Here is a 10,645-nt window from a genome sequence, read left to right as displayed (position 1 = left end):
TGCACAAATCTAGCCTCAGGTTAGTTCTAAATGGGTGCACAGTTTGAGACCCCTCTATCCCGTACTATTCGAGATAATCAACTTTAAAGATTTTAAAACACTTATGAAATTCTCATTCAATTTTGCTTATTTTCAATTGAAATTTTGCACAAATCTATCCTCAGGGGGGCTCTGAATGTGTGCACAGTTCGAGACCCCTCTATCCCGTACTATTCGAGATAATCAACTTTAAAGATTTTCAAACACTTATGAAATTCTCATTCAATTTTGCTTATTTTCAATTGAAATTTTGCACAAATCTATCCTCATGGGGGCTCTAAATGGATGCATAGTTTGAGACCCCTCTATCCCGTACTATTCGAGATAATCAACTTTAAAGATTTTCAAACACTTATGAAATTCTCATTCAATTTTGCTTATTTTCAATTGAAATTTTGCACAAATCTATCCTCATGGGGGCTCTAAATGGATGCATAGTTTGAGACCCCTCTATCCCGTACTATTCGAGATAATCAACTTTAAAGATTTTAAAATACTTATGAAATTCTCATTCAATTTTGCTTATTTTCAATTGAAATTTTGCACAAATCTAGCCTCAGGTTAGTTCTAAATGGGTGCACAGTTTGAGACCCCTCTATCCCGTACTATTCGAGATAATCAACTTTAAAGATTTTAAAACACTTATGAAATTCTCATTCAATTTTGCTTATTTTCAATTGAAATTTTGCACAAATCTATCCTCAGGGGGGCTCTGAATGTGTGCACAGTTCGAGACCCCTCTATCCCGTACTATTCGAGATAATCAACTTTAAAGATTTTCAAACACTTATGAAATTCTCATTCAATTTTGCTTATTTTCAATTGAAATCTTGCACAAATCTATCCTCAGGGGGGCTCTAAATGGATGCATAGTTTGAGACCCCTCTATCCCGTACTATTCGAGATAATCAACTTTAAAGATTTTAAAATACTTATGAAATTCTCATTCAATTTTGCTTATTTTCAATTGAAATTTTGCACAAATCTATCCTCATGGGGGCTCTAAATGGATGCATAGTTTGAGACCCCTCTATCCCGTACTATTCGAGATAATCAACTTTAAAGATTTTAAAATACTTATGAAATTCTCATTCAATTTTGCTTATTTTCAATTGAAATTTTGCACAAATCTATCCTCAGGGGGGCTCTGAATGGGTGCACAGTTTGAGACCCCTCTATCCCGTACTATTCGAGATAATCAACTTTAAAGATTTTCAAACACTTATTAAAAATTCTCATTCAATTTTGCTTATTTTCAATTGAAATTTTGCACAAATCTATCCTCATGGGGGCTCTAAATGGATGCATAGTTTGAGACCCCTCTATCCCGTACTATTCGAGATAATCAACTTTAAAGATTTTCAAACACTTATGAAATTCTCATTCAATTTTGCTTATTTTCAATTGAAATTTTGCACAAATCTATCCTCATGGGGGCTCTAAATGGATGCATAGTTTGAGACCCCTCTATCCCGTACTATTCGAGATAATCAACTTTAAAGATTTTAAAATACTTATGAAATTCTCATTCAATTTTGCTTATTTTCAATTGAAATTTTGCACAAATCTAGCCTCAGGGGGGCTCTAAATGGGTGCATAGTTTGAGACCCCTCTATCCCGTACTATTCGAAATAATCAACTTTAAAGATTTTCAAACACTTATGAAATTCTCATTCAATTTTGCTTATTTTCAATTGAAATTTTGCACAAATCTAGCCTCAGGTTAGTTCTAAATGGGTGCATAGTTTGAGACCCCTCTATCCCGTACTATTCGAGATAATCAACTTTAAAGATTTTAAAACACTTATGAAATTCTCATTCAATTTTGCTTATTTTCAATTGAAATTTTGCACAAATCTAGCCTCAGGGGGGCTCTAAATGGGTGCATAGTAGGGTAAAAAAAAATTTTTTTTGAAACACCCTAGTGTCTACACTGAGGAAAAAGGGTGCGATTAAGTTTTTTTCCTCATAACTTTAACACTTTTTGGCTGTAAAAATATATCAACATTTTTTAATGTTAATTTTACACCTTTTTAAGGGTAAAATTAACATGAAAAAGGGTAACTTTAACCCCTAATACAACTAAAAGGGGCAATATTTACACCGATTTTGGATCAATACTGCAAATTAACATTTGCGGAATGTTATTTTAACTTTTTCGGATTTTTCTCAGTGTAGGCTAGGGCATTACAAATGGCGTCGGGTAGGTCAGTAAGGATTAAGTTTTTTTTTTATTTCATAACTATAAGAAGAACTAAATCTCACCACCGCTGCTAGTCAGCTATTTAACTAAAAAAGTTGGAAAATTTTAATTATCAGTAATAGTGTACTTGTCCCAAAATACCGCACAATCTACTTATGACAATGTTTTGCAAATCTTTTGAGGCAGAGAAATTATCGAAAGCTTTTCATGACTAAAATATTAGAGAAAGATATCAAGTTGTATTGTAGCTTAGTGAGAAATTTCTTGGGATATGCTGTTCTTTAACCCAGAAGATATATTTATCTTTTTCAAAAATAAGAATTTATGTTTCCGGAAAATCCCTGCAAAAAAAAACAGTTCACTTTTTCTCTTCCATTTTCTTAGATATTTGTCTTAAGAAGATAAATCGCTTGCGGTGTTTCATAGTGGTTACTCATTTTTCTTTTTCAGCTGAGATTTTTCTTTCAATATGATGCCAAAAGAACCAGTTGATTAAAGTAACTTCAATATTTGTTTTTTTTTTTCAAGTGTAAAATCAATTTATATTGATTTAATACCAAATTGAATACTTTTTAAAATACATTACTCATATTAATATTTTCGAGGCATTTTCCACTAAAAAAATAATCTAAAACAGTTTCTATGTCTTTTCAATTATTTTCGTTGAATGTTTTGTCTACTGCTCTTTCTTCTGCTCTTAAGGAATATGCACATTCTTGTATTAACAACTGTTTCTGTCTTTTCGAAATATTTCTTTTAATAACATCAGAAAACAAAAGCCACTGTAATTAACGTGCAGGAATAATTAGAAGATAACTAAAAATCTATTTTAGGAAAGTTGAAGAAGCCGTACTTAAAGTTTTACTAAATAAATAGCTTCTTTAGACAGAGATAACCAATAGAAAATCCAACCTTTGCTCTCCACAAAATGCTCAATGAAATTTCTCTAAATTTAATTTGCTTATCAACACGTTTTTACATTTTCCCAGTAAATGATTAAGTACATTTTAAATGATTCACATCAGCAAAAATCATTTCCGGGAATAACATATCAAGCAGTTGTTTGGAATGGAAGACCAACATTTCTTTAACTAAAACGAAAACACGTGGCTCGTCGCAATTCAATGGAAGTTTTTGGACTTCCCTCTCTCCTTCTCTACTGAATGCTACCTGCGCTTAAAATCTACCGCAATCTCTTTGGCATTGTGACTTGCAGATAACTTTTATGAAGCAATTTTTTGGACAAGCACTGAGAAATTTCTGTGAAAGAGAAAGGTAGCTGGAAATTTTTGCTACATTGACCTCAATAGATCTTTCACAGAATCTGTGACTCACACAGCCACCAAATCATCAAAAATCGTCACAGAAGCAATTGTCTGGAAAAAGTCTACGAGCGAGTCAATTTCCAGTGAACACTTTTATCAAAGTCACGCTCAGCGGTAAATACGCGTAAAAAATTCCGGTTAGTGACCATGAGAAGCGCATTTTGGAGCATCAAATTGCGAAGTTACATTTTTGTTTGAGGCTCATTATGCCACATTTTGGAAATTGAGAAAAGTGGAATATTTGTTGGAAAGAATAAAATCATTCAATCTATATCTAATCGTCTTATTGTTACAAATTTTGCGGTTATGAACAATTGAGAAAATTTATGTCTGGGTGTTTTCCCGTTTATATTCTTTCAGAATAGAGACCGGAGAGAGATATCGGCTAACGGTTTTCAATGACCCCCCTGAATATTCCCTAGACGCTTTTCTTAAGTTTCCATCCAACCCGTCCCAATTTTATCAAGAAATACGCTAAATAAATTATGGCCTCAATTCTGAGACCAAGATCAAAATCAAGATCAAGAAAATTTCAAGATTTTGGTATTCTGAAATCAAAAAATCAAGATCAAGATGTCAAATAATAATTCGGTACAATATTACCAGGAATGATATCTTGTAATTTTTTCACAAATGAAATTTTTATGCGAGCGTCTAATTTCGTATGAACACTATTTTGACATAACATTTTTGACTTTTTAATTAGAAAAATGATACCCGGTAACGGCCCGTACGTCCAGTAATTATTAACGTAATTAACATCTGTCCCAAACGTCCGCAATACAAACACTTCTGGAGAGAGAACGTCAGTAGATGGTGTTATCAGATAGATTTCGACATATTGGATTACCCCTAATTATATTTCCAGGTTCACATTTTTGTATGGCACAGCTAGAACTCCCGATAAAAAATGATCGTCTCAGTGTCTCTGGGCCTGAAACGTCGTCAGTTGTGTCTGAATTTCGTTAATTTCAGCAATTTGTTGCAAGAGGCAACATTTATATTGGCATTTGTACAAAAAGGGATAGCAAAACGTTCCAGATTTAGCAAAATTCTCGAAATCGTGACTTAGATTCCTTGTGAAATAAGTTTTAATTTTCCAAATTCGGTTGGAAAATTAACACCGGTCCAAGATCAGTGTTAATGGTCCCAATAAAGCTATTTGTACCGGTACCGAGGATTGAGATTCAATTCTTCCTAAACACGATTTTTGAATAATTCAATCTCAATTCAATGCTGCGGTGTAAATGGCCTCATTTAATCGTTCAAAAGATCGCCCAAAATAGCTTAGGAGTAATACAATTATTGATTTTCTAATAAAAATCATTTAAGTAGCAAGAATTGCTACAGGTCCACACCAGAACATGCTGAAACACCCTTCGTCGCTAGCCTCGCGGAACTGAGCCTTATTGTAAGATCAAGTGAGGAGTCGATTCGATTGTGCCTACGGAGTAACATGTCGAGCACTCACAACCCAATCTAGCGAAACTATAGCGATATCATAACTTGAGGTTAGCTACCGTTATAGCACTCCTCAGAGTTACCACCCCAGCTGATCAGTGATTGATACCGTTTGGCTTAGAAGAGAATCAGTTCCGGCTTCAGTTCCGGGTCAGAAATTCCAAAACTTTTCTAACGAGTCGATACATAACCCCATTATGTTGAGAAATACCCTCTTTCGAGACTTTTTAATCTTTGACCTTGAAAAATCGTATTAGAAATGATTCAACGGTATTTTCGTATGTGGAAGAAATATTCACCTGTTTCTACACTTCTTCAGAAAATTAAAGTACCATGGCACTTTCACATCGTATTGGCAATCGAATGAAAGTGCCATGGTACTTTAATTCGATTGCCAATACAAACTCTAAAACCGAAATAGTGGATTATCGAAAATTCGATGTCGAATTTTCCAAAATCCTTATTCTCGATTAGCATGTTGTGACTTAGATAGAGCCCGAAGAGACTTTCCTTTCCAATTAACGATTATACAGCTCCCTTGCAAGGACCCGAGCTACAAGTCAAACTGAACCAGATAAAATTCACTTTTTGCAGTAAACGTATGTACCCATTCTTTGACGCTGTTAGCGATTGAAGTGTAATCAACACCGACAACTTAAATGAAAAAAACAACCAGCGCTAAAGCGACGAATATATGAACTTGCACTATCCGGTCGATTTCCAATAGGTTTAGCTTGGCTTTGACTTTTCGGAAGATTATTACTGAACAAAACCTTTTTGGTTTACCCTTGGTTTCCTCAGCTTTGAGCATCGCTACTAAAGACTGAAACTTTGTTCAATAACACAATTTGAAGACAAAGAACACAAACTCAGTTAAAATGGACAAACTAGTCAACTGTCCAGAGAAGGTTCTTTAAAGGTAGCCTTGGAGTATTTGCAAAATCAGTGAAAAATTGATGAAAAATTTTAGCAAGCTTCCGACAACTCATTTCTTCTAATGTTCTTAATGGATTTGACCTATGATTCTTTCGGGAAATTTAAGGCATTGAACTAGCTATTAAAATGTAATATTATAATGGGTCAATCATTAAAAACATATTAAAAAAAAATGAGTTATTCGAAGATTGAGTCGTCCGAAGGTAATACGGTTTCCCTTATTGTCCAAAACTTTGTGATTTCGAGCTCTTTGCCAGTTCAAATTTGCTTTTACCAGTTTCTCTTGAATCATTTCCTTGTCTTTTTTTTTCAAGAATAATTTTATATTTTTCAATAAACTTTCAATTTAATTTGTCTCTGACACACCCAGATCAAGAAAAATCCATGAAATCAAAATTCACATCTCGTTTCTTCTCAACCGTTTTCCATATGTCTAGATCACTATTTGACTCCTAAAATTGGATTGAACTAAATTAAATTTGTTAAGAGTAAGAAACTATGACAGACATCGGCAAAACGTTTATGAAAAGAATATGAATTTAGATTCCATGAAGTTTTCTTGGTCTAAAAGATATGCCACAGCCAAAAAAATCAAAACTGATCGAAACTTTCCAATTCAATGTCATTTTCAATTTCAATTTTAATTTGAAAGAAAGAGACAGATACATCTGATTTATGTTTAAAAGAGTAAGAACTAGAATTTTAAACAAGGTGTGCCAGCGTCATTAAGCTTTGACTACTTGAATCGGATTATGACTCCACGACAGCTTTTGAATTAGGAAAATTTCATGAAATCGAAATTTCTGTCCCTTTCTCTCTTGAACGATTCGCATATGGCTATCCCACTATTTTTACTTCTTCTTCTTTTAAATATCACACAATTAATTTCGTCAAATAAAGGCGCTTATTATCACTAGAATAATTCAAATTGATATAATGCATTTTTGAAAGTTGTCGTAACTTCCAAGATTTCCATACATTGGAAATTACTATAAAATCTTATTGTGTTTCTTCTAACATATATCTCAATATTTCAGCTTTTAAATCATTTTATAAAGATTTTTTTGAGTTAACTTACAGTTTATTAGTGCCACTTTTATTATTTTGACTCAAAAATGTCGCATTCGGGGCTCATTTTTAAGAAAAATAAAGCTGAACTGAAAATTTCGTCTCCTGAAATGTTGTCAAAAGGAAGTTACGACAAATTCTGATTTAACTGACGATATATCTGTCTCACTCTTTCGTGCTCTTCTTCTTCTTTTTCTTTTGAACATCACACCGAATTAAATTAAGTTCAGCCCAATTTTGAGCCCGAAAGAGTGGGATAGACATATTGAAATCTTTTGAGGAAGGGTCGCGAATTTTGGTTTAATGAAATTTTACCGGTATTAAAGGTGTGCCGCGGGCAGGGGGGCGACATTAGCTCTAACAATGCTACCGGTTTTAGTGTAAATTTGTTCCTGTTTTCGTACAAATATCACGAGATATCTCCAAAACTACGTAGGTTGCCAATTTGGGGTTTTTGGTTGCCTTTTTGTTATTAAACTGGCTTTTATTTTGTATTTGTACTTTTTGTTACTTCATTCTTCAATGACAGAAAACAGCTAATAAACTCAAAAGTTTTTTCGGCACACTAGAAACATAGGAAACATCAACTTCTGGCCGCGATCATAAATATTTAAGTCTCTTAAATGTTCTCTGGGAATAGAAAGCATCATCTCCTTAATCCTCTAACGGTGTTTTCTTTAATATGCGAAAAAAAGTTCTAAAACAATGTTTTCTAGGATAATTATATGATCCAAATAAAGTCGAAAAAACATCCATTCTTCATTATCTTTTTTTAGTTTAGGCGCTAGGTGAGAAAATATAAAAAAAATTTTGAAACTCTTTTTGCTTCTAAAATTCACATTTTTAGTTTTTTTCAAGTTTTTTAAATAAAATATACAAAGTAGAATGACATATCTTTCAGTAAAAAATAAATTTATTTTAGTCAGATAACTTTAAATCGGTATTTTTATGGAAATTGGAAATGAGTTTTCTTGCACAAATATTTTTTGTTGCTTTTTCTCTGACCTGTCACACAAAACTGAGAATAGCAACAAAATGAAGAGTCAAAATGAGTTCAAACTTTCAAGAGATGTTTATAAGACTATTACCGAGGACACTATAGCACTTTTAACTAAATAAAACCTTTATTGTCGCTGTAAATTTGATTTTTGTGAAGATCGCCCGGAGGCGGTTTTACCCGTTAGAGGGTTAAAATATTTAGGAAAATTGATATTTTAATATAAAAAATTATTTTTCTTTAAACACAATTGAACTTTTAAATGTCGATTTAATGTTTAAACTTTAAAAAATCCTTTTTGCTGTGCAAATTTTGCAATTTAATATTTTATCGTCAATTATCTTTTTCTCAGAAACAAAATTCCAATGAATCATTTGTGCAAAGCATGTCTGAATGTTTATTTAGAATTTTTTTTTGCATGACTTTTATGGTATTTGTAGAATATTCCTGGTATTTGATAAGGATTTGCAAAATATTAAGTAGAATAGCCCCTCCTTCCCCTAAAAACACTTTGGCATTTCTGAGAAAAATCTGAGATAAAAATATGTACACCACTTCCTATTATTGTGTGCCCCTTGGGCTAAAAAGCATAGCCTCCTGAGATTGCTTGCAAAAAACATTTGAGAAAATCTTCACTCACCTTGCGACGAGTATTGCAGAAAATGACGGACTGCGTAATGGACAGAGTCCCGTAGAGGTCACAAAGTGTCCCAATCTTCCACTCTTCCTTCTCCACATTCACAAAGAACTGCTTGATACCCTCGAGCGTGAGTTCTTCCTTCTTCACCAGAATCCTCACGGGATCGCGCATGAAGTACTTGCTGACTTCTAGCACGTCAGCCGGCATTGTGGCCGACAGGAGGATGACCTGAACATCTGGCGGCAACATGCGGAACACATCGTGGATCTGATCCTTGAAGCCACGAGACAACATCTCATCGGCCTCATCCAGAACAAAGAGCTTGATGGTATTGGTGCGCAGCACATTCCGGTTAATCATATCAAAGACGCGCCCGGGAGTGCCAACGATGACGTGCGAGCCAAGTTCCAGCTTGCGCACATCCTCCTTGACATTGGTGCCGCCAATGCAGGCATGGCACTGGGCCTTCATGTAGTCCCCGAGTGCAATGATAACCTTCTGGATCTGCATGGCCAGCTCCCGAGTGGGTGCCAGGATGAGAGCCTGACACTGCCGGATGCTCGTGTCGATTTGCTGGAGGATTGCAATGGAGAAAGTGGCTGTCTTGCCAGTTCCAGACTGAGCTTGGGCAATCACGTCATACCTAGCCATGAGAAATTTGTTTTTTTTCTTTCGTCAGCGAATTTGTTTCCGAAAAAAGCGCCCCCTGTAGCCACAGAACAAAAAAAAGAAAGAAAACCTACCCCTTGACGCACGGCATAATGGCGCGCTGCTGGATGGCCGAAGGCTTCTCAAAACCATAAGCATAGATCCCACGGAGGAGCTCCTCCTTGAGATTCATGTCGTCAAAATGATCTATCACCTCATTCCAGTTTCCCTCAATGACACCATCGGGATCCATTCCAGCGGGTCCATCGTACTCCCGCTCTGCGGAGGGTCCGTTCTTCCCATCTTCATTTCTGCATGGAAGAAAAATCCCCCCGAAAAATACATAACCCCGTCATACCATTAGTCACATTTTCTCATTTTTTGCACCAGAGAAAAAAACCCTCATACAAGCGCCATGTTGTCACACACACTCATCTCTCCAGGCACGCACAAAACTTTATGCACACTTTTTCACCCCAATCCCATTCACAGCACCCCCCAAAGTACACTCCATCGCCAGAACACATCCTCAACCACCACCAGCAACACTTTTGGAGCCCTCTGACCCTGATATTTAGCAAGAAATGTGCAAAAATTACCTTCTTTCAGCTGTGTACGACATGATTCGTGGTTACTTTCTGAGTAAAAGGAAGTACCACGCTGAAATCTTTACCAATGAGTCAAAATGGCGGCCACCTTGGTAAGAACTTTGGTGGTTTTTCGGAAAATTTTCAGAAAGATTTGCGCCGCGTGGTAGGCAACTTGCCATGCACTTTTCAAATAAATCAGCCGTTACTCTTCTAAACTACTCAAAACACCACGAGGACCACGAGAAATTTGGAAAATTATTCCAAAAAACTCAATGATAAAATTAATTTTATTTCGATGAGAACAAAAGAAAATCAGTATTCGATTTGAAATTTATTTTTTAGTGTTTTATATATTATGATGTGGCATTAATAAAAAGCAAATGATTCTATGATTAATTTTTTTTATAATACTTTTCCGACTTCAGTTTTTTTTATGTGTGGTTTTCTCTATTTATTTTGAAGATATTCTTTTATGCTGCCATAAAATATGCGAATGAATGAAATTTGTGGAACTTGATACCATACTTATATTTTGAAATAAATATAAATATAGGGGAGGGTGGGGCAGTCACCCCTAAATTGCAAAAAGAAATTTTGAGACCATTTTGCAAAAAGATGATAAACAGAAGTACAGTAGACTCTTCGATATCCGGCTGACTGGGGGACAAAATGACATTTAGGTTTTTTGAATGATCAACGGTTTTTCTATTTTGTGCAGTGTGAATTTATTTTCTGTCT

General features: G+C 35.0%; 1 protein-coding gene across 1 annotated transcript in view; it reads right to left on the bottom strand.

Annotated features, from left to right (window-relative positions):
- The window catches only part of LOC129807639 (eukaryotic initiation factor 4A-like), a 14,237-nt gene extending 4,059 nt beyond the window's left edge, over positions 1 to 10,178 (bottom strand). The window contains exons 1-3 of the mRNA XM_055857048.1: positions 9,917 to 10,178; positions 9,413 to 9,628; positions 8,670 to 9,312 (exon numbers count right to left, since the gene is read on the bottom strand). Coding sequence (XP_055713023.1) covers positions 8,670 to 9,312; positions 9,413 to 9,628; positions 9,917 to 9,939 — 882 coding nt within the window. The 5' untranslated portion in view covers positions 9,940 to 10,178. The remainder of the gene's footprint in view (positions 1 to 8,669; positions 9,313 to 9,412; positions 9,629 to 9,916) is intronic.
- Between the last annotated feature and the right edge of the window lie 467 nt (positions 10,179 to 10,645).

Source organism: Phlebotomus papatasi, chromosome 3, assembly GCF_024763615.1.
Source record: "Phlebotomus papatasi isolate M1 chromosome 3, Ppap_2.1, whole genome shotgun sequence".
NCBI lineage: Eukaryota > Metazoa > Arthropoda > Insecta > Diptera > Psychodidae > Phlebotomus > Phlebotomus papatasi.
This window is presented reverse-complemented; position numbering and strand designations above follow the sequence as displayed.